The following is a 23,314-nucleotide window of genomic DNA, read 5'->3' on the forward strand; positions in this document are numbered from 1 at the left end:
ATGACGATCTTGAAAGGATATTGTTTGCATAAAAAACCACGAAAACTTAGACCAAGAAACTAAGTATAATGACAGTCTTGAAAGGATCTATGATTTGTTATTGTAGCTAACAGGCTTATGTAACATCCTCAATACCGGGTTAGTGAATAAATGGTAAAATTTTAGAATTTGGGGATAAAAGTAGGATAATTGAAAGTTCAATGATTTAGATATGAATAATTCCTTATTGGATTAGATGAAGGGTATAATAGTAATTTTATAAGAAATATTTTTTTCTTCCTCCTTTATATAGGATATAACACGTGGAAATGAAGGAAGCAATGTTCCAGTTTCCAGAGTTCTCTTGTTCTCCTTTTTTCTTCACGTGTGGAAGCCAAGAGCAAATGTGAGATTTCTTATTAGTTGGTTTTTAGTTGAAATTAAGCTTGGGTTTTAATCATAAGATGATACTTAAGCTTAAGGAAAGCTTAAGTTATGTTAAAACTATAAGATGAAAAGATAATATGGATCAAAGATTGGAGTTTTTAAGTGAAATTTTGAATAAGAAGGTTTAAATGAATTTAGAGGATGAATTTGACTTGTCATCTATGAGAATAAGAAGCTAGAAGTGTTGGAATTAAGTCTGAGTAACATGGAAAATTTGGTGTGATTATTGATTTCTATATGGAGAATAGAATTTTAAGGTTTAAGATGAAGTAAATGGGTATAAATTAGTTTAAGTATGTATATATGAGTTAAGAATATTAAAGGAAGTGAAATAGGAAGTGTGGAGCTAAAAATGAAGTGATTTTCGAGCTCAAAACATGATTTCTGGGCTAGGGGAATCGATACCCATTCAATGGGAATCGGTACCCATTCAAGGGGGAATCGATACCCCCTCAACCGAACCAGAAATTCCAGAATGTCATGGGGGAACCGATTCCCCCACAGTAGGGAACCGATTCCCCCCTAAAGGAAAGTTGTGAATATTGGTTTAATAGGTTCGTTTAAGTTGCTAGTATCCAATTACAAGGTGTAGGTATCTAATAATTGTCTTAAAATGTACATTTATGTAGATTCTAAGCGTAAAGCAATTCCAGAATTTTTGGCAAGTAAGATCGATCAAGGAAAAGATAAGAGATCGATATTGACTAGTGAGGCCAGGTGAGTGCGTATTATTAGAATATACGTATTGTATATGGAAATTGGACTTGAAACAAGTTTGTTTCCAATATGATTGTATGATTAGAAGTATAACTATGTTTGATATTGTGTGAATATGTTTTGTTCGTATTATATGTTATGTGGTATGAATTTTTATGATATGAGTTATATGACAATGATGTATGTATTATAGGAAAAATGTTCTGAGCTATATGAACATGGGATATAAGTTATAGGATCACGAATTATGTAAAGTAACCATGAATTATGTGTTAACAAGAGAAAGTGACATAAAATATGGAATAAGATATAAATTACCTGATTTAGATATAAGGGAATTGGTGGAATCAACTTAAGGGATTAAATAAAATGTGAGATAAGTTAAATAACATTGACCTATAGAACAATATGGGAATAATATATATATATATATATATTAAGAGATATTGATAGAACTAGTTATAGGGATATGTAAGATCAATTATATGGTAAACATCTATTAAGCTATAGGAAGATGTTATAGGAGCTTTTGATGATAATTTATTAGAAGACTTGCATATGTGATAAGTATGTGAAACTGAATTAGGTAAACATGTGTAAAGGTTATATAAATAATAGAAACATAAATGAGACAAGCAAGTAATGATATGATCAATTATGGGAAATTGTGCATTAGAGTTATAAGATTTATGGAGAATGGAGGAAAACTAGATAAGACTGAACTATAAAAGGAACTGAGAATAATATATCACTTAGGAGATTTGGATATAAAGAGATGATATGCACATAGAATATAAGATACATGTTTATAAATATGACATAGGTTATGTGTTATATGATAAATATGAATATATGAGAATAAGAGATAAAATAAGTGACTTTGTGATGGAAGCTATATGACCATGAATGATGTAAATAGGAATAATTTAAGTACTATATAACTATGAGTGTTTGAGTATGTATCTATGTGATATGATATATGAGGTCATATGAAATATTATAAGACTATATGATTATATGAGAAACAAAATAGGTGCATGTGAATTATATGGAAATGAATTACGTGAATGGATGTGATCTTATGAAAATTTATGATGAGCTATGTGAATGAACTATAAGATTATATGTATATGTAATTATGAGAAGTCATAATAATAGAATGTAAGCAAGGTGACAAGAAATATAAAATGACACGAAAAGTTATATAAGCTACGTGATATGTGAAAGTGAACTATGTGTTATGTGAAATGATAAGTATAAAAGAAAATGCCCATGTTATGTGTCTTGAGAGCTAGGGGTATAGTTGGCATGCCAAGATTCGAGGGTCTACGCGGTCCTTCGAGACATATATGTATCCTTTGGAACATCTACGAGGTCTTTTGAGACACATATTTGGTCATTGGAATAGGTATATGATTCTAAAGGAATTTTTCTATGTGGTCCTTCTGGACAAATTCTATGTGGTCCTTCGGGACAAATTCTACGCTGTCCTTCGGGACAAAATTCTACGCGGCACTTCAATGTAATTTATATGAGCTGTGGTGACAACATTAGTGCACAACATCTATAGACTCACATATCTATGGTTCTCACATGTGTACATGGGCTAATAAAGGAAATGATATAAAAGAACCTTGCATGATAGTATGTGCTTTGTTGGTAATCTTTATGGTGTGAAGTGATATATGTGATATGATGATGTGTATATAGCTTGGTTAAGAAGAATAGATACAAGAACATATGACAAAAAGATAAAGAACTAAAATAAGACTAATAAAGCGATAATAATAAATACCTTATATATGATTTACATGTTTTGTGCTATGAAACTTGTTATAAGAATTATATAATGCGATATGTGCTTCCTTGAGAAATGATATGCGTGTTATATGACAAAACTATTATAATAGGTACAGATCAAGTGTTAAATCGAATTACTTATAATGATATATGATAAGAATATGTGAATGATGTGTGAGTACAAGTGGATAGTGGTTGCATGACAAAATGTATGGTTTTGTATGATATAATAGTATAGATTATGAATGCATTAGTAGTGGTTTTATGTTTTTATGCCTCACTAAGTCATCGACTTAGCGTGTGAGTGTTTCACACGTAGGCTCCGGAAAGCTAGAAGAAAAGTTAAGAGGAGCAAGACAGGTCAGCATCTCCCTTACAAATTTCAGATCAGAAAATAGATTATTTAAATGATTTTGGTTATTCTGAATATAGTTGGCATGTACTAAAGATTGAGTTAATATGCTCTGATCAAATTTTAGTTATTGTGGTCAAGTTAAGTACATAAACTGCTTTTACTTTAATTAAAGTTTTAAATTTTCTTTGAATTTTTGTCAAGAGTCAAAGTTTGAAAAGTCAATGTGACACCTCAGACTCGTATCTGGGTCGGGTACAGGTTGGGGGTGTTTCACTTAACTGTGGAGAAACCCTTATTCTGGCATAACATACCTTCTATAGTTATTCTGATTATATTTTCGGTCATCATTGTCAATTAAATTAATTAATATGTACGACCCCTTTCACATATCTTAGATGATAAATTAGCTTTATTTTTTTAATTACAATCATATGCATATATAACAACAACAACAACAACAAAACCCTATTCTCATATGCAATGGGGTAAGGGAGAGGTAGGGTAGTAGGCTGACCCCAAAGCCAGGTTGAGAGCAGCTTCTGTGGAAGACCTCCGGCAGTCAGAAAATTAAAAATAAAGATAAAATGCAATGCATGTATAAATAAATAAATAGATACATAGTTGAACAGTCTTCATATGCAACCTTCATATGCGCATCTGTAATGGGAAGTAATCCCTGCAAATAAATCCCTGCGTAAAAATCTATGCATATAGACAGAAACGTACGACCCGACTAAATTTAAAAAGAGGAAACCTGAAGAGAATGATACACAGAAGTCAACGATAGCAAACTACGAGAAGGAATAAAGTCAAATGGGTTATAACCTAAACTAAGGCAACATTACTCCGCTACCCTAGTTCTAAGCCTTCATAAATTCTAATGACATAAACGTATAAAAAGTAGAAGTCATGAAAATTACTACAAAGACATTAAAAAGAAGATAGAGATGTTACACCGTATGGATGTGACTCGCACTACTCGGCTACCCTGGTCGTAAGTCTCTATACTTTCCTATCAGAGGTCATGTCCTCGGTAAGGGTTAAATCCTTCAAATCAGATCTCAAGCAGTCTTCCCACTTCCACCTTGGTCGTCCTCTCCTTCTGGCACCGTCGACTGTAATCGACTCTACCATCCTGACCGCATCCGACGGTTGTCGCCTAAGGACATGCCCAAACCATCATAGTCTTCCCTCCCTCAATTTTTAGGATACAAGCACCACCCCCAAGGACATCCTAATAGCAGAGTTTGGTGTCATGTCCCACAGAGTCCTACCACATGCCCATCAAAGCATTCTCATTTCTGTTACCTCCATCCTCCTTACGTGATACTTCTTGATTGCCCAACATTCTGATCCGTACAATAGCGCTGGTCTTATTGCAATTCTATAAAATTTTCCCTTAAGTTTTAGAGGCACCTTCGTGTCACACAAAACTCCAGTAGCAGCCCTCCACTTTAGCCATCTCGCCTTTATACGGTGTATAACATCATCATCTACACCCCCATCTTTTTATATCATAGACCCTAGGTACTTGAAGCAATCCTTTGAGGGGAGAACATGTCATTCTATGCATACCTCTACATCTTCATCGTTTTGGTTCCCACTGAAGTTTGAACATAAATACTCTGTCTTTTCAATATTGATCCTTAGACCTTTTTCTTCCAAAGCAATCTTCCAGGTAGCAAGTCTACTATTCAGCTCAGTTTTTGTTTAAGCAACTAGGACAATGTCGTCAGCGAAAAGCATACACCATGGAACACCGTCTGGTGTCGCACAATAGATGTCGTCCATAATCAAGGCGAAGATGTAAGGGCTAAGAGCCGACCCATGGTGGAGTCTGATTTCCACCGGGAATGCCTCGGTGTCGCCAACTGTAGTCTGACGTATGTAGTAGATCTACAGTACATATCACGGATCGCCCGGATATAAGTAGTTGGGATCCGTCTCGTTTCAAAGTCTTCCAGATCGTATCGCGGGGAACGCTATCATACGCCTTCTCAAGGTCAATGAACGACATGTGAATATCTCTATTTTTTCCCTATATTTCTTCATAAGCCGTCGAAGTAGATGAATTGCCTTTGTAGTAAATCTGTCTGACATAAAGCCAAATTGGTTTTCCGAAACCCTAGTAACATGTCTCAACCTAGCCTCTATCACCCTTTCCCATAGCTTCATGGTATGACTGAGTAGTTTAATACCTCTGTAGTTGCCACAACGTTGAGGATCTCCTTTATTCTTATAGATTGATATCACCGTAGACTCTCTCCACTCCTCTGGCATCTTGGCAGTCTCTAAAATAATACTAAAGATATTGGTCAACCACTTAACTCCCTCTTCTCCTAGGGCCAACCACACAGTGATTGAAATTTGATATGGACCGAAAACTTTGTCCCTCCCCATCTTTCTCAGAGCCATTTTGACTTCCTAAAACCCAATCCTACTTGTGGGGCAGTCATTTGCTGTAGTATGATGGTCGGATGACCCATCAACGATACTATCTCTACAGAGAGAGGCACCGTCATTGAATAAGCCAAAGAAGTAACTACCCCAAACCCTCTTAATATCATGATCTTTCACTAAAAAAACACTATTGTTGTCCTTAATAAACCTAACGCTACCTAGATCTTTTTTCTTATTTTCCCTGGATTTTGCAAGCCTGAAGATGCCGTTTTGTCCTTCCTTGGTGTCTAATCTCTTGTACATTTCCTCGTATGCCTTATCCTTTGCTTAAGCCACTGTTTTCTTGGCTTCCCGCTTTGCCTCCTTGTATCTTTGTTTAGCTCTCGATCTTTCTTCGTCGTCATTGCATTGTAGAAACTCCTTGAAGCAAGTTTGCTTTGTCTTCACCTTAGTTTGGACTTCGTCGTTCCACCACCATGATTCTTTATGTTCCTTGACCTTCCATGAAGACAACCCAATGGTGTTTTTGCCCACCTCTCTGAGGGTATTTTCCATATTTTTCCATAACATATATGTATTATTTGAGTTTGTAGTTCCAAAAATATTAGAGAAAACCTTACTCCTAAAGTCATCAGCTATCGCTCCATGTAAGTTCTTCCAAAGGATCCTAGGTTTACCAAGTTTAGCCCTCCTATGAGTGATCCGCCTACGGTATACACGGAACACCAAAACCAACAATCTGTGTTGTGATGCACATGACTCTTCTGGGAACACCTTACAGTCAATGCAAGCCCATCGATCCCGATTTCGAACCAGGATGTAGTCGATTTGGGTACAATGTCCCCCGCTATGGAACGTAATCAAGTTCACATCTCTCTTGTTAAAGAATGAATTAGTGACCACCATATCATGTGCATTAGCAAATTCAAGCAACGTATGCCCCTCCTCATTCCTACTACCAAAATCGAAACCCCCATGAACACTGTCATACTCGTCGGTTGCACTACCTATATGGCCATTGAAGTCTCCCCCTATGAAAACTCTTTGGTCCTCCGGAATGCTCCTAAGTACATCATCTAACTTATTCCAGAAGAAACGTTTCTCCCCTTCCCCTAGGCCAACGTGTGGAGCGTACACTGAAAGGACATTCACCACTTCCGCTTATATAATAATCTTAATCATCATGATCCTATCCCGATATCTACAAACTTCAACTACATTTTTCTTAAGCCTAGAGGATACCAAGATACCCACCCCATTTCTAGCATTATCTACACCTGAATACTACAACTTGTACCCATTACACTCTCTGGCGCGAGCCCTTTTCTACATAGTCTCTTGAATACAAGCAAAATCTATTTTCCTATTACTAAGTATGTCGGTCAGCTCCAACAACCTAGCATTTAATGTGCCTACATTCAACGAACAAACTCTAAGTCTAGTCTCCTTGACACCACTCTGTCGAGCCCTCCCCCTATACGCCCTATGGGATCTAAAAGAACATGACCTCAAGTAATCATCTACAGCCGAAGCTATGAGGAACTATAAAAAAGGAATCAAAAGAAGACAGAAGATGCACACTCACAGTAACCGACGCTCAAGTAAGGTGTCTCTTTCAATTCTTTAAAACCGAATTGAATAAAAAATTAAAACAAAATATGGGAGCTCTTTTTTCGTTCCCACTTCCTTCACTTTTTCTTAGCTACCAAACAGATAACAATGCAACCAAACCCAAAACATAGTTACGCCAAAATTTCAAAAAATAAAATAAAAACCCAGTTTTCCAATAAAATCACTTACAAAGAACCAAAATCATGCAGATAAGCTTAGGTATAAGAATTATTCAAATAGAAAAGATCGTGCTTAGATCTAGATCACAACGCATGTTCTTCAACTAAAACTGAGGTGTTTTTACTCAGATCTAACGGCGAGAAGAGTTAAAAATAGAGGAAAATCCAAAGGAATAAAAGAACAAAGCAAAAGAAATAGCGGAAGAAATAAAGAATCTTGTAAAGTCTTACCTAAGTGCAGAGCAATGTAGATCTGGTGAAACCAGAGTAAGAAAGCAAAGTAAAAAGTATCAAAGTGAAAAATAATTATGTAAAAAGCAGAAATAAAGAATACCATAAAACAAGATGAAAATAACAGGAAAACATTAAGATATTCAAATCAAAAGAAAGTAAGATTGCAAACCAGCAGAGAATCAAACGAAAAGTTTTGTGGAAACCGATCGTGGAAAAGATCCAGTCTAGGTTAAACTGGTGGAAAGGCAGAATCCTCTCTTTTGGTGGTAAATCTCAAAGATATGCATATATAAGATTATCAAAATGATAATATAAAATATATTTTTGTTAACGGTGATAGTGATTGATCTTTATTATTAAAGTGAAAAATAATTATGTAAAAAGCAGAAATAAAGAATACCATAAAACAAGATGAAAATAACAGGAAAACATTAAGATATTCAAATCAAAAGAAAGTAAGATTGCAAACCAGCAGAGAATCAAACGAAAAGTTTTGTGGAAACCGATCGTGGAAAAGATCCAGTCTAGGTTAAACTGGTGGAAAGGCAGAATCCTCTCTTTTGGTGGTAAATCTCAAAGATATGCATATATAAGATTATCAAAATGATAATATAAAATATATTTTTGTTAACGGTGATAGTGATTGATCTTTATTATTAACTTTTTAACAACAGTTGATGAGACAACTTGGAGAGTGGTGGAGAGAATTCTGGAGCCAAAAAGTGTAGCAATGGTGAGAAGAAAGCTTCTAGTTGAGTTAGGCCAGTCCCACTCCAACTTAGTTGTGATTAAACTAAGATGATTTAAAATAATATATTTTAAATATTCTTAATTATTTAGTAATAAACATCAAATACTCTTAATTATTTAGTAATAAACGTCCAATTATCCATATTATATTGTTGATACTCAAACTTAAAACCTTTAAAAATAATAATCATTCCTTTAACTACTAAAATAATTTAATTTATACACTTAATTCATATTTTAGTTGTCATTTTTATTTCATTATATTTGTAAAAAAATATTAGTCCCAAAATCACACAAATTTTGGTCTATCAGTCAATACGGAATATTCATCTAATCATTCAACTTTGACTTCAATAGTATCAATATCAGCTCATTCTTATATCTCAGATTAAAGATACAAGGTTTGGGGTCAAAATGGATTGGAATTGAATCTGAATCGTAGCATAACATATCTGGGCTGGATACAATGCATCACACAACACAGGTAGCAAAAATACTTTTGAACATTCCTAGTAAAACACAACAAACTTCAGTACTTCGGCCTCTCCAAGTAATGCTTATTCACCGTTACTGAAAAATTAACTAGCGTATAAATCTATTGCAGATGTTCCTCCTCTAAAGGAATCAAATACATAAGCAAAAAAAAAATCTCTTTTCACCGAAACTATGTTCATATATCCCCCAGTCGCCTCCCTCCCAAAAGAAAAAGGATTTGGTGAATGGAATCAGAAGCATCATGAGGCCATAACTGCTTGGTATCATCTCGATTAAATAAACCAAGCCATCTACCTTCATTTGTATTGTTGAGAGACCTCCCACACAAGCTTGTCCATGAATTGGCATTTTTTGTCGAATCCCCAACCAGGGTTACTCTGCTTTATAAGATTCGCCCAATATAGTAACCAGAAATTAGACTAGTCCAAGATGGATTTGGCAATTTTAGACACAAAACAAATAGAACACGAATATACCAACATAATTACCACCATATAGTAACCAGAAATTAGACTAGTCCAAGATGGATCTGGCAATTTTAGACACAAAACAAATACAACACGAATATACCAACATAATTTCCACCATATAGTTTCTTTAATGCGACTTCTGTTCTAGTAACAAAAGCTCAACCATAAAAACTGTGCCTGTTAGTCCCATTAGCCTTCTTGAAGTGCCAGGACATATCCATGGCAGACATGTTGTCTCATAATGTGTCAAATCTATTATACAAGTCCAAAAAGAATGCAAGGAAGCTAAAGTTCAGAAACCGATATCTCACAATTGTACATCACCAGAAAGCATCATCCTCAAACGCAAATTGTGCATGAAAGAAAAAATTAGTAAATTATAAATAGTAACCTGAAGAGAGAGAACCACACGGTTTGCAAAGTTCTTCACAGAAGCAGGTGCACTTTTGGGAAGAGTTTTTGCAACTCTTTCCAACTCTTCTTGCTGTTTCTTTGCAGTTACTCTATCAGGTCCACTGTAGTGATCAATGATCTCTTGCAGTAAAGGTACATTTTCCATTGTTTCTTTGATGGCTTCCTGAAAAGTTAGAATGTGGAAAACATAGTATAAAGCTATTCATGAAGAAGTCATCTAAAAAAGACTATCAAGAAAACAAATTAGGGGCCTTTTTCAGAAAATGTTATCACCACAAAATAATGTGGATTTCACAGGTTAACTATTCAATTTATTTATGAAAAATTTTGTGTGCTAAAACAATTTCTCCATGACCTTAATTCCTTATGGTGATTTTGTGGATTAGAAACTAAATGGATTTTGTCTCCATTAATGTAACTTCAGCCTTGTCCAAGTTCAACTATAGGATTAACTTGAAGCAGGATGTCCTCTAAAAATTTGAATAAGAATCTTACTATCAGTAAGAATAAATATTTTTAGTTCTCCATGTCATTCATACGGAAGAAATACATCCAAAGCAATGAGAAAAACAACCATGAACCATGATCAAAGCAATAGAACATACCTCCCACTCTTCTTGATTTTGAATTCCTTCATATGACATGAGGAAAGGTTTCACCTTCTTAAGGGCATCTCTAAGAGACACGGGTGGTTTCTCATCAATATCTGGGTTAGTCTCAAAATCTGCCATCAAATATTCAGGCTCAAACTCTATCTGCAAGCCAAACAAGTAGATAAATGGTTTAAGATCCAGATTAACCCCAATAAATCATAGTCTGGCAATACAGTCGAGGCTGCAATGTAAAATTAATTAAGGAAATGGTTGAATTAGTTCAATATTGTTTCACGTGTTCTTTTACAAGTGCATTATCAGTTTTATCCACCACCACAACAACATAAACCTATTTGTTAGCAATGTTTTACATAAGCCTTTATAAACAGTGATTACTACCAACAAGAAATCAGATATTCAGATGGCTCACTAGACCAAATTGTTAGCACAAATGAATCATAAAAAATCAGCAAAAACACATTAAATTATGCCAGCCTAACCAGAGGATGCAAGGACTGCAATGTGAATATAATTTTACACCAACCAATTACTAGTATTACCACTTACCAGCCTTGCAGATTTAAAATACACCATTCACTGAGGCACGTCTTTCAGATTAAAACCTATTATTGTAATTGTCACCCCTAGAACCAATTTATGTTCTTGTTCAACGTAATGGTGTTTATTGACAGTTAGAACAGTTTGCTCCAACCCAAGTTTTCATTTATACTTTTTCTATGCTAAAAACAAATCACCAGGCCAATTCCCATTTAGCTGATAGCATACAAAGAAAATAACACAATTTAATTTCTAATTATAGTGAACTGAAGTAATAATAATCATCCTTGCACAAAATTTCAAAAGGTGAACAACTCACCATAAAGTTGGTATGCATCGCTTCCATGTAAGCATCGTCCAGAGGAGAAGGCATGACTCTACTGGAAAGCTCTTCAAACCCTTCAACCAACTTAGCCATATTTTCGGCTCCAATGGTTTGGGCCAATTTCTCTCCATTCGCATCATCTCCTAAATAAAGATCATCTTCAAGCTCTTTAGCATCTTCTTCCAATTTCCTTGAGTATCCTCCGCGCCCTCTTCCCCTTCCCCTACCCCTGTCCGACTGCCTACCTCTTCCTCTTCCTCTACCTCCACTCAAACCCATATCCTCCCTTATATCGCCCTCGCTTCTCCTTGAAAGAATCTCCCTTGCTTTCTTTACTGCTTCTTCCTTGCTCATCTGCGGCAATGGAGGCGGTTGCTGCCGTTGCTGCTCCTGCTTCGCTCGGATATGCCTATTTTCTTCCTTCATCTGCAAGGCAGACTCCGGTTGCTTCAAGGGCTTGCCTCGTCCAGCACCCGATAATGATGCGACTAAGGGCATACTAGATGGAAGTGTTGGCTCCATCGACTGAACCGAATCGGTGGCCGGCTTCGCCGGGGAATCAACTTCGATTTCATCCTATTTCTTTACAAATATCGGCACTTTCGGTTGCCTTGGAGGCGGCACTGGCTCATTGGTACCTCGGCCTCGACCGGACGCGTATTGGGAAAAATGAGAAGAGAAAGGGGGGAGTTTGGATTCGGAGGATAAGGGAGTTCCTCTTCCACGGCCGTGACCTAATCCGACGAAAGCCGATTCATTTGAGTCGGACCTTTTCTCCTCTGATTCGGATTTTGCGGTGGCTGGAGTGAATCCATCAAAAGGAGAGTTTCCCCCAGCAAGGCCACGGCCGTCGCCAGATCTTGAGGAAGCGGAGAAGGGGGAGGATTGGAGGAGAAAAGAGGTTCGTTTGGTAAGAGATGCAAGGTATTGATCGTACAGGGTCCTGCCGATGGTTCCTCTCATCTGGGTCGGTCGACTCAAGATTGCTCTACACTCCCGCTACAACTGAAATGAGATCGTAGGTTATTATTAGGTTACACCCAAAGGAAAAATAGCGAAAATCCTGACCGTCCGATAGGATAGCAAGAATATGTACCTTTGGATCGAGAACGAGAAGTACACAAAGAAACAGTGAGCTACATATGCATTATATCTAAATTTAATCTTAGATAAAATTTAAATTCGATTTGATCTTGAAATAATATATTTATTAAAATAATAATATTTTTATTTAATAAAAAATAGAGATATAATTAAAAAATAATATATAAAAAAATACTATTATAATTATTTTTAAATATATAATGTAAAATTATATTTTTTTAGATCGAATATTTTTTACCCTAAATTTAAACCCAGCCCAACCCAAACTAAAATCAATATAATTTTAAAAATTCCAATCCAATCGAATTAGGTCAGAACCTATTGGATTCGAGTCTTATGTTTATACCTAATTATATCATACCCCTCTTATTTACCCCGTAAAAGTAATTAATTAAATCATTATTAGTTAAAATAAATTTGTTGATGGATTGATTACTTCACGAGAGAAAAATTTATATCAATTTATTTTTTATTAAATCAATTATATTACAAATTTTTAAATAATTAAATGGTTGAATTTTTTTTGAATAAATATTATCTTATTTTAATCACTATTAATAAAAAGAGGGTAAACCACACCAATGATCACTAATGTTTGAGTAAGTTTTTATTTTTCCCACTAAAGTTTCAAAAGTAATAAATTAGTTACTAACATTATCAATTTGTAACAAAATGGTCACTAGCGTTATTGATTTATAACAAAATGGTCACTTATTCGTTATCTCTATTAAATTGAAGACATGATAATGTTGATAAAAAGATTAATATTTAGTTTTATCCCTAAGCTATAGCTAAAACATCAAACAATTCCTTAAACAATAATTTTATATTTAATTTATCCCAAAAATTTCTAATTTATAGTTTTTTTCAAACACCCCAACACTATAACTATATTCGAACCACATTCTTACAAAAAAAAAAACCAAATTGTATTGATAAATGGAGTCTTTTCATTATAAAATATACATGAGTATTTAAAGTCATATATCCAATTAATTTTAATGAAAAAAATAATACTTTTGGGATGATTTTTGTTTTGTAAGGAAAGTGGTTAGAATATTTAAAGACAAACGAAATTTTGTTCAAGTGTGATTTTTGTTTTGTAAGGAAATTAGTTAGAATATAATTGAAATGATGCAATGTTTGAAAAAAGAAGTTAAAAAGCTTTTGGGATAGATTAGATATAAAATCATTGTTTAAAGACATATTTGATGTTTTAGTAATAGTTTAAGGGTAAACATAAATGTTAACCTTTTTATTAATTGTACCACATCATTAATTTAATAGAGATACTGGTAGAGTGATCAATTTGTTATAAATCGATAATATTAGTGACTAATATATTACTTTTTAAACTTAATTAATATAAATGAAAACTTACTTAAATATTAGTGACCATTATTGTATTTTTCCTTAACAATAATACTATTTAATATCTCGTGAGATAATGCCATATATATCGTGAGTGTAGTAACTTGGTCGATATATTGCACAAAACTGTAACAAACCCTTGATCTGCATACAAAGGCTCGGGATTCAGCTGAGATAGAGAGGAAGAGAAAGCGCAGCCAAATGTCGTCGCTTTTGCAGTCACTTTTGGATCCGAAGAAGAGCTGGTTGGCATCTCTGCATATGAAAACCCTTACCAGCCGTCTCAGCAAATACGGTAACGATTTTCCTCAAAATCTTAACTCTAAACTTTCCCCCTAAATTTCAATTAAATTTATTGGATAATTTGTTCAGGCCTTCGTTACGACGATCTGTACGATCCTTACTACGATTTGGATATCAAGGAGGCATTGAACAGGCTGCCTCGTGAGGTCGTCGATGCCCGTAACCAACGCCTTAAGCGTGCAATTGACCTCTCCATGAAGCACGAGTATCTCCCTGAAGATCTTCAGGTTTCTCTCTCTCTCTTTTTTTTTAGTAGATTTTGGAGAATCTTATTTGAGTATTTAATTTTGGAGGATTGATTTTCTTTTTGTGTAATTGTGAATAAGGATTAGCTTTTAAATGTCAGAAACCTAATATGAATCCTATTATAAATCCAATTACCTTTAAATCTGTATGTCATTATTATTATTTTGGGGGGGGGGGGACTTGATAGAGTACATATGAATATAGTCTTTCAAAGAAAGATAGAATAATTATCCTGATTTCTATGTTATAATATGGTTCTATTATTAGTTGTTTTTTTGCTTCCTAAAACTATAGGTAAATACCATTAGAATGGAAGTTGCAACACCGAACAAAACTATGTTGACATAAAACGCTCAATCCTTGTCTAAGGATTGAAAAATATTATACGGGGATGAGGAACTAATATTTTATAATCTTTATCAATATGATTAAGATATGATATAATTATTTTTGTCAACATTAGTAGATATCTTTATGTTTATAATTATCCATGCATGTTTGCCACCCTTTTCATTTTTTATTGAACATGCATCTTTGCTTCATTACTGTGCTTTGAGATTAATTATAGTTCATTGGATCTTATCATTCCTTTGCAGAAAATGCAGACGCCATTTAGGAGCTATCTTCAAGATATGCTTGCTCTTGTAAGTTCTTGTACAGTAGAAGTTATGTTGATAAATTGACTTGAATTTTATTTTGAACAGTTTCAAAAAAGCGCACCTAAGAGCACAAACCATGTGCCTGATCAAAGCACTTCGTTCAAAAGGGTCTATCGTGCTTTTGTTGTCTGGTGCCAAGGTGCAACACCTTGATGATGCCATGTCAAACTGCTAGATTCTTGGTTATTAAATTCTACTTTGCTTTGCAAAATTCTATCTTTTGCACATACACATCATATTGTTCAGCGTCATGTTTGCTGGCAAAGTTTCTGTTTGTTTTTCACTTCGTTTATGGTGTAGTGTTAGAATTTTAAGCTGTGTGTTTTGACTGAAGCAAAGGCTGAAAGTCGATGTGAAATAAATGGATGGAGTTGGAGTATATGTATTAAGAATTTTTTAATTGAATCTTGTAGGTGAAGAAGGAGAATGCAGAGCGTGAAGCTTTGGGAGCTTTGCCTCTGTATCAGCGAACCATTCCTTAAGGGTTTTCGAGTTGTATCTCGTAGTTAGCTGTTGAAATATTTGTTCAATTGATTTGCATGTCGACTGGTATTCCTATAGCAGAGCTGGACTGTGAATTTCGCCTTTTCCTAATTTTGGTTGGTTACACATTCATGTGTCAGTTTTTGAACTGAATTTCTGATTAAGCTCAAGTCTGTTGGCAATGCCCTAATATGATACAGAACTATGAACCGCAATTTATGCTTTTGAATGCAAGCAAAGCCATTTTAGAATAAACAAACCTTTCTGTCAAGAGCTTTTATTGTAACTTTCATTTATAATTCAAATCTTAACTGATTTTAAGGCTTTTACTTTTATACATTTCACAGAAGAAAATAGTCTTAACACGAAAATACCGACAGTATGTATGCAGAATCATGTAGCAAAGAACCAATATTTGGCCATAAAATTCACCTTATAAAGGGGCCATTAAACAACAACAACAACAAAACCCAATTCCCATATGTATGGGGTAAAGGGGAGGTAGGGTAGTAAGCTGCCCCCAACGTCAGGTTGAGAGTAGCTTCCGTGGAAGACCTCCGGCAGTCAGAAAATTAAAAATATAGATAAAATTCAATGCATATATAAATAAATACATAAATACATAGCTAAACAATATTCATATACAGTCATTAAAATCATATGTACGTCTGTAACGGGAATTAATCCCTGCATAATAATCCCTGCAAAAGAATCTCTGCATATAAACAGAAACATAAGACCATGCTAAATTTAAAAGAGAAAACATGAGGAGAATGATACACAGAAGTCAACGATAGCAAGCCCAGTTCTAATCCTTCATAAATACCAATAACAGAAACGTATAAAAAGTAGAAGTCATGAAAAATACTACAAAGACATTAAAAAAAGACAGAGATGATACACCCTATAAATGTGACCCACACTACTCGATTATCCTAGTCTTTAACCTCCATATTTTCCTATCAGAGGTCATGTCTTCGGTAAGGGCTAAATCCCTCAAATCATATCTCAAGCAGTCTTCCCACTTCCGTCTTGGTCGTCCTTTCCTTCTGGCACCGTCGACTGTAATCGACTCTACCCTCCTGACCGCATCCGACGGTAGTCGCCTAAGGACATGCCCAAACCACCGTAGTCCTCCCTCCCTCAATTTTTCGGAAACAGACACCACCCCCAAGGACATCCTAATCGCAGAGTTTGTCGTCATATCCCACAGAGTCCTACCACATGTCCATCAAAGCATTCTCATTTCTGCGGTCTCAATCCTCCTTACGTGATCTTTCTTGGTTGCCCAACATTCTGATCCATACAACAGCGCTGGTCTTATTGTCATTCTATAAAATTTTCCCTTAAGTTTTAGAGGCACCTTCTTGTCACACAGAACTCCAGTAGCGACCCTCCACTTTAGCCATCCCGCCTTTATACGGTGTGTAACGTCATCATCTACACCCCATCTTTATGTATCATAGACCCTAAGTACTTGAAACAATCCTTTGAAGGGAGAACGTATCCTTCTATAGTCTTGAGAATTTCTTCTACTCTCATTACGGTTACCTTTTGAAGGCACAGCTTTTAGCATGAGCTTACGGCCACTTCTTAGTGGTAGTGAAGAGCTTGACCCAAGCTCATGCAATCCGTGAGGAGGTGAAACTCACTTGCTGTTCGGGGAACTTGTTTTCAGACTTAGGTGTAGAGGTGCCTTGAAACTCTGGTGTGTCATTTCCGTGAATGTCGTACAGCCCATCAAATTCAAGCTGCATACCTTGTGCATCACTCCTTGGCATTGACCGGGCCCTAGGAATTTCCCAGTTATCATTGTCCATTCCCGGCATTCTCTGAGTTCCTGGCATTCCAGGCATCAAATCTCCTGTACCCGGGCATGTGATCGGAAAGCCCCCAGGACCAGGACTCATAGGATCAACAGAAACATGACTGTTTCTAATACTTGCAGTACTTGTTGTCTTTCACCTGCAAAAATCCATACCCAAAAAAAAATGGAGTTATCAATAGTAAAGCCCATTCACACGGGCATTCCAACAATATCTGTCTAATCTAACCCATAAAATTTGACGGAATTTGTAAGCTACCACCTCACGTCTGAGAACCCATTGGCTTGCCTGAAGGTCAAGAAGATCACAAACCATAAATCCCAATCTTGGAGCAAGCTGAGGACTTGTAATCAATTCCTTAAATCTGCTGAAGTTTGCCATAAGATCGAGAACATCATGAACCACAGTTCTCGATCTTGGAGCAAGCTGAGGATTTGTAGTCAATTCCTTCAATCTGAAGCAGCAAACATCTTTTATGCGCTGTGATTGCCTGTCAAGCTGTTTACCAAAAGTGATTAATAACAGACAAAGGGCTTCAACATTCTCCTCTGCAGGGCATCCTCCACTGTCAGTGCCCAAAAGTTCCAGTTTGGCACAAAGGAAAGAAAAAATGAGTTTGCATAACTTACTAAAATTCCAAAATCCATTAATCACAAAGGAAATATCGGCAATAACCTGCACAATGTGATAGCCTATCCTCTCAGGTACCATTTTTTGCTTCAGAAGCTCACCAATTAAACGAATATTTCCTAGAGTGCGGAGCTTGACCATCCTTTCTTTGTCTCTACGCTCCTCTTTCTCAGGGGCAGTCATCAGCTGCACTTCTTCTTGTCAGCTCCCTCGAATGCCTCCTGGAAGTTATTCAGGAGGACTCGCTTAAATGTGATATGTTTTCCGCCAGGTTCATCGGAAGGAAATGAGGGAAGCTTATTATTCAGATCAGAACATAGGAGTGCATACATAGGACAGAAAGTGGGTTCCAGCACAAACTTGTCAAATATTAGACAAACAACCCCCTGTAAAAGCAGCATTGAAACCATCAGTGATTTCTTTTTACAACCTGCAGTAACTCTGTACATGTCTATGGATATAAACACATATACATACATACAACAGCAAGCGTGAAATGTACATGTGTGTGGATATATATACATACAGAGAAATAAATACAGAAAAAATATGCACCAATGTCAAAAAAATAACACGAATTCAGAAATAATAACCTTCAAGATATCAGCTGATATGATACCAGAATGAATAAGTTGGCTCTTAGAAAGATCATAATTCCCGGAGTCAGCTTTTTCAGTATCCTAAACAGAGAACATACACATTGAGAATAACAAGTAATTTCACTATCCAACAAAGGAAAGGATTGCCTTTCCCATCATGCATACTTGAAAATGAAACCACTTGGCAAGTTTGCAAGTTTAAAAAAATGTCCTGGCTAATAAGGAAATCAGATGATACATTTGCATCTTTTACCACATAAATGACTTGCATCCGTTTAATTTAATAAGAAAAAAGTTGTTCCTGCTACATGGGTTTGTTACATAACTATTAGGGCAACATAATGCGTCATGCAAGGTTTCTTTTATGGTTTGTGAATAGATATCAGAAATACATACATGATGAAAAAAACTAAATATCAGAGCAAAACAGGTTTTACTGTGTTGATAAATATCAGAGACATATATTATGTAAGAAACATAATTCTAATATATTTACCCTTTAACAGTCTTTAGAACACGCTCTTTCTCGGAAAGATTGCCCCTTCTAGCCAACCATGGCACCTCAGCCTTGACCAAAGCTGGAGTAGGTCCTCCCTGGTTCAACAAAGGAAACCCAATTTAATACCAAAGCCAAATAACATAGATAGCTTGCTGAAGGGATTGCTAGAAATAAAAACAAAGCCAATGCGAATCCTCTATTAATTACAGAGTTCCGAGAGTTGAATAGATCATGGCGATTTAGTTTGTATGCTTCTGGCTGTCTGGAATCAAATCGGTTTCCCAAATCTCTATCCCGAAGAGATTTCCAGGACCTCTTCTCTCCAGCAGGAGGAATCTGTGCCGAACATCTAGACCAATCACATTAGTTGGGCTCAGAGTAACACTTCTGCCTATAACTTGCTGGATCACAAAAGTACAAAGTATGAAGTAACAGGCGTTAACAATGAATTCGCAAAATTAATTGAAAATACAAGAACTTCATCAAGGAACTTAATTGCTATCAATATATTAAAATGTAAGATGCAAATGAGCGGTTAGATAGTACATTGCTTTCTCCACAAGCCCAGATCTTCATTGAAGATTTTCCCTTCAATATCTCGTTTTATTTTAATAATCTCTTTAGCAACTTCTATAGCCTAAAGAGAAAGAAAGAAGCATAATCACGTTTAATTTCAACATAATATATATGGAAAGGGGTATGAACATTGAACTACTTATTTTCATGATCATCTCACTACAACTGAAACAGGATGGTAACAGCTTTGAACAACTAGTAAGCAGATAAAAAGCATAGATTTGTTCTTTTGTGGATTGTTTTGGAAGTAAAATGAAACAACAGTTTGCTAATGCAGAGGCTAAACAAACTACTAAGCAAAAGTATGCACAATTACCTTCCTAAGCTGTAGGACCTGGTCCATACTGTACCGCACATGTTCACGACCCTTAAAGGAGCGTTTGGATGGGGGAATGTGGGATGCTCATGGGAATGGAATCCACATTCCCCGTTTAGTTAGTCCGGGAATCTCATTTCCGGTAATGTAATATTACCAATAGTGGATTTTTTGAGGTATATTATCGGGAATGTCATTACCTCCATTTCCTTAGGTATTGTTGGATTACCAGCATTTTGAACTAAAATGTACTTAATTTTTTTTCAAAAATATTCTTCTTTTGTCATTGAATAATAAAAATTCTACGAATATTAAATTACAAATTTATCCTTAAACTATTTTAGATTTACAAAAAAATCTATAATTAAAATTTTATATAAAGTTCATTAAACCTTTTTTATATTTTCAATTTTGTAAAAAAAAATTATGAATTTAAATTTTTTAAAGAGAATATATAAATATTTCCAACTTGTTAAAAAACAAATATATAATAAGGACAATTTGGTCAAATATACATTCCAATAATCTTTTATTTCTTTAACCCAACATGATAATCTTATATTCTTGCTAAACCAACCAAACACAAAATACAACATTCTCAGTAATCCTACTCCCTGATAATATTTTATTCTCACTGGTAATCTTATATTCCGTGAATCAAACGCACCCTTAAATTCTGAGTCTCCAACCTACAACAGTAAGGAAACTGATAACTTCTTATTTTACTAATAAATCCATAATCGTTTTGGTAGAGTACACTATTCCTGTTTTCTGTCGGGACAAAAATTTATCCACAGAACAAACATGTAAAGTGGATTCAGCTTGATACGTGACTCTTTTAAGTCACTCTCTGGATACATGCCAGGAGCCATACGCCCATACCCTGTTCACTCTAGTCCTCGAGACAAGGGCATGGATATAGGGCATGGACATATGCATTCGTATCTACATAGCATCTCTTCAAATACAAAATAATCACTATTTATTTTAGATTACAATATAAAGAAAAAAAAACTCAACCTTGTACAGTTTTACTACGTAATTATAGCAAACAAATGAACTTCTCAACAGAACATACAAAATCGAATTATCATATACGCCGGGAATCAAATCCAACCTTATTAATAAAATATAAGTAAATAGAGAAAAAAAACGCAGAAAGAAAAAAGAAAAGGGGAAAGTACATGAGGAGCTGCAAGTGCCTTAGAGAATCCAAATCATTCGCATCGATTAGGGTTTTGAACTGACGAGACACCTCGTTCGAAGCTGCTCTTATCGATTCTATTTCTTTCTCGATTTCTACCATTTATCTTTCCTCTACTATTTTATAGTTGTTATTTGCACCTGAGAGCAAAAAAAAGTAAAGGATTTAGACGGAAAGTGGCAAATAAGATGGACTCTATCTCTTCCTTTTGGATGCTGAGCGGGGAAGAAGAGGGAAAACGAGGGAAACATAATTTTGGATGCCAAGCGGGAGAGATTTTGGATGCTGAGCGGGAAAGAAAATGGTTTTGGCGCCTATTTTCATTTTCACCCCTATAAAATTTATATTAATAAACTATTTATAATTAATATTAAAATAATTATATATTATAATTAATATTAATATAAAATATAGTCTATAAAATTAATATTACTATAGGCTATATGTTATAAATTATATAGTATAGTTTATAAACTATATACTATATTAATATAAATTATAGTTAAAATAATTAACATTAATATAAACTATATAGTACATTAATATAAACTATAGTTTATAAATTATATACAATAGGTTATAAAGTATAAATATAGTACACTAATATAAACTATTGCTTATAAACTATAGGTTACATATATAGTTTATATAACATATAATAGATTGTATATACATATACTATAGGTTATATATATAGTTTATATATACTTTACATAGTTTGTACATACATATACTATAAGTTACATATATATTTTACATGTATACATATACTATAGGTAACATATATTAACTATTGTTTATGCATAATGTTCAGGGTTTATAGATTAGGGTTTAGGGTTTAAGATTTAAGGTTTAGGGTTTAGGATCTTTATAAACTATATACTTTATTACTTCATATAGTTTATGCATAGTATTTATGTAAATTATATATATATATATATATATATATATAAACTATAGTTTAGGATTTCTATAAACTATAGTTTATATAAATAGTATAAAATATAGCATATAAATATAAACTATAGTATGTAGTATATAAATATAAACTATAATTTATATATAGTATATGCTATATAAATAGTTTATATAGTTCACTAATAAACTATATATATAGGTCATATGTAAACTATATAGTTTACATAGTTTATATATATAGTTTATATAGTTTATACATATAGTTCATATGTAAACTATATAGTATATATAGTTTTAGTTTATATTGTTTATATATAGTTTAAATACTACTATCTATAAACTATATAATTTATATATAATTCCATAAATTAACCCTAAATCATAACCCTAAACCTTAAACCATATATATATATATATAAACTATATAGTTTATATTAATAAACTATATAATTTATACAATATATATTATTTATAACTATACATAATATATAAATATAAATTGTATAGTTTATATATATTTCATATATAATCTATATATAAACTATATAATTTATATTAATAAACTATGTAGTTTCTATATAGTTCATATAAACTATATAGTATTATAGTTTTTACATGGTATATAGTTTATAAATAGTATATATATTATATATATATATATATATATATATATATATATATATATATAGTTGTTTCAATTGTTTCTCAACTTTTAAAATGAATGCAATTTAGTCCATTTTATAAACATTTTGTAATCGTTTCGATTTGATCCCTTTGTGTTGTTTAATTTATTTAAATTTTAATTTGTAATTTCATATTTGTTCTATTTAGTCCTTAAAATTATATTTGCATCTGAAATTGACCCATACTTATTACTTATTTCTATTTTTTAATTGGCTCATAACTTTTAAAATGGGTATAATTTAGTACTTTGTTGTATTAATTTAAACCTCACAATTTAAAATTATTTCGATTTGATCCCTCATCAATTTGTGTTGTTTAATTTATTTAAATTTTTATTTGTAATTTCATATTTGTTTAATTTAGTCCTTCAAATTATATTTGCATATGAAATTGACTTATACTTATTACTTATTTATATTTTTTAATTGGTCCATAACTTTTTAAATGGGTATAATTTAGTATTTTTTGTATTAATTTAAACCTCACAATTTAAAATTATTTCGATTTGATCCATCATCAATGTGTGTTGTTTAATTTATTTAAATTTTTATTTGTAATTTCATATTGAT

The 23,314-nt window shown here is 33.9% G+C and overlaps 3 protein-coding genes and 1 pseudogene across 3 annotated transcripts; 1 reads left to right on the forward strand and 3 right to left on the reverse strand.

The window, feature by feature from the left end:
* The first annotated feature begins 611 nt into the window (after positions 1-611).
* On the forward strand, positions 612-15,667 carry LOC120165511 (cytochrome b-c1 complex subunit 7-2, mitochondrial-like). Its single transcript, XM_039175012.1, has 5 exons — positions 612-620; positions 13,985-14,097; positions 14,175-14,332; positions 14,948-14,995; positions 15,424-15,667. Exons 2-5 carry the CDS (start codon positions 14,004-14,006, stop codon positions 15,490-15,492), a joined length of 369 nt encoding a protein of 122 aa, XP_039030943.1. The 5' UTR covers positions 612-620; positions 13,985-14,003; the 3' UTR covers positions 15,493-15,667.
* Positions 9,030-11,866, reverse strand: LOC120165509 (la-related protein 1B). Its single transcript, XM_039175010.1, has 4 exons — positions 11,322-11,866; positions 10,457-10,606; positions 9,829-10,014; positions 9,030-9,344 (listed from the first exon to the last, which is right to left on the reverse strand). Exons 1-4 carry the CDS (start codon positions 11,847-11,849, stop codon positions 9,264-9,266), a joined length of 945 nt encoding a protein of 314 aa, XP_039030941.1. The 5' UTR covers positions 11,850-11,866; the 3' UTR covers positions 9,030-9,263.
* On the reverse strand, positions 11,869-12,314 carry LOC120165510. Its single transcript, XM_039175011.1, has one exon. It carries the CDS (start codon positions 12,288-12,290, stop codon positions 11,904-11,906), a length of 387 nt encoding a protein of 128 aa, XP_039030942.1. The 5' UTR covers positions 12,291-12,314; the 3' UTR covers positions 11,869-11,903.
* Positions 15,668-17,115: 1,448 nt separating the features above from the next.
* On the reverse strand, positions 17,116-20,811 carry LOC120165217 (annotated as a pseudogene).
* Between the last annotated feature and the right edge of the window lie 2,503 nt (positions 20,812-23,314).

This window comes from Hibiscus syriacus, unplaced genomic scaffold (genome assembly GCF_006381635.1).
Source record: "Hibiscus syriacus cultivar Baekdansim isolate YM2019G1 unplaced genomic scaffold, ASM638163v2 tig00111582_pilon, whole genome shotgun sequence".
In the NCBI taxonomy this organism is placed as follows: Eukaryota; Viridiplantae; Streptophyta; class Magnoliopsida; order Malvales; family Malvaceae; genus Hibiscus; species Hibiscus syriacus.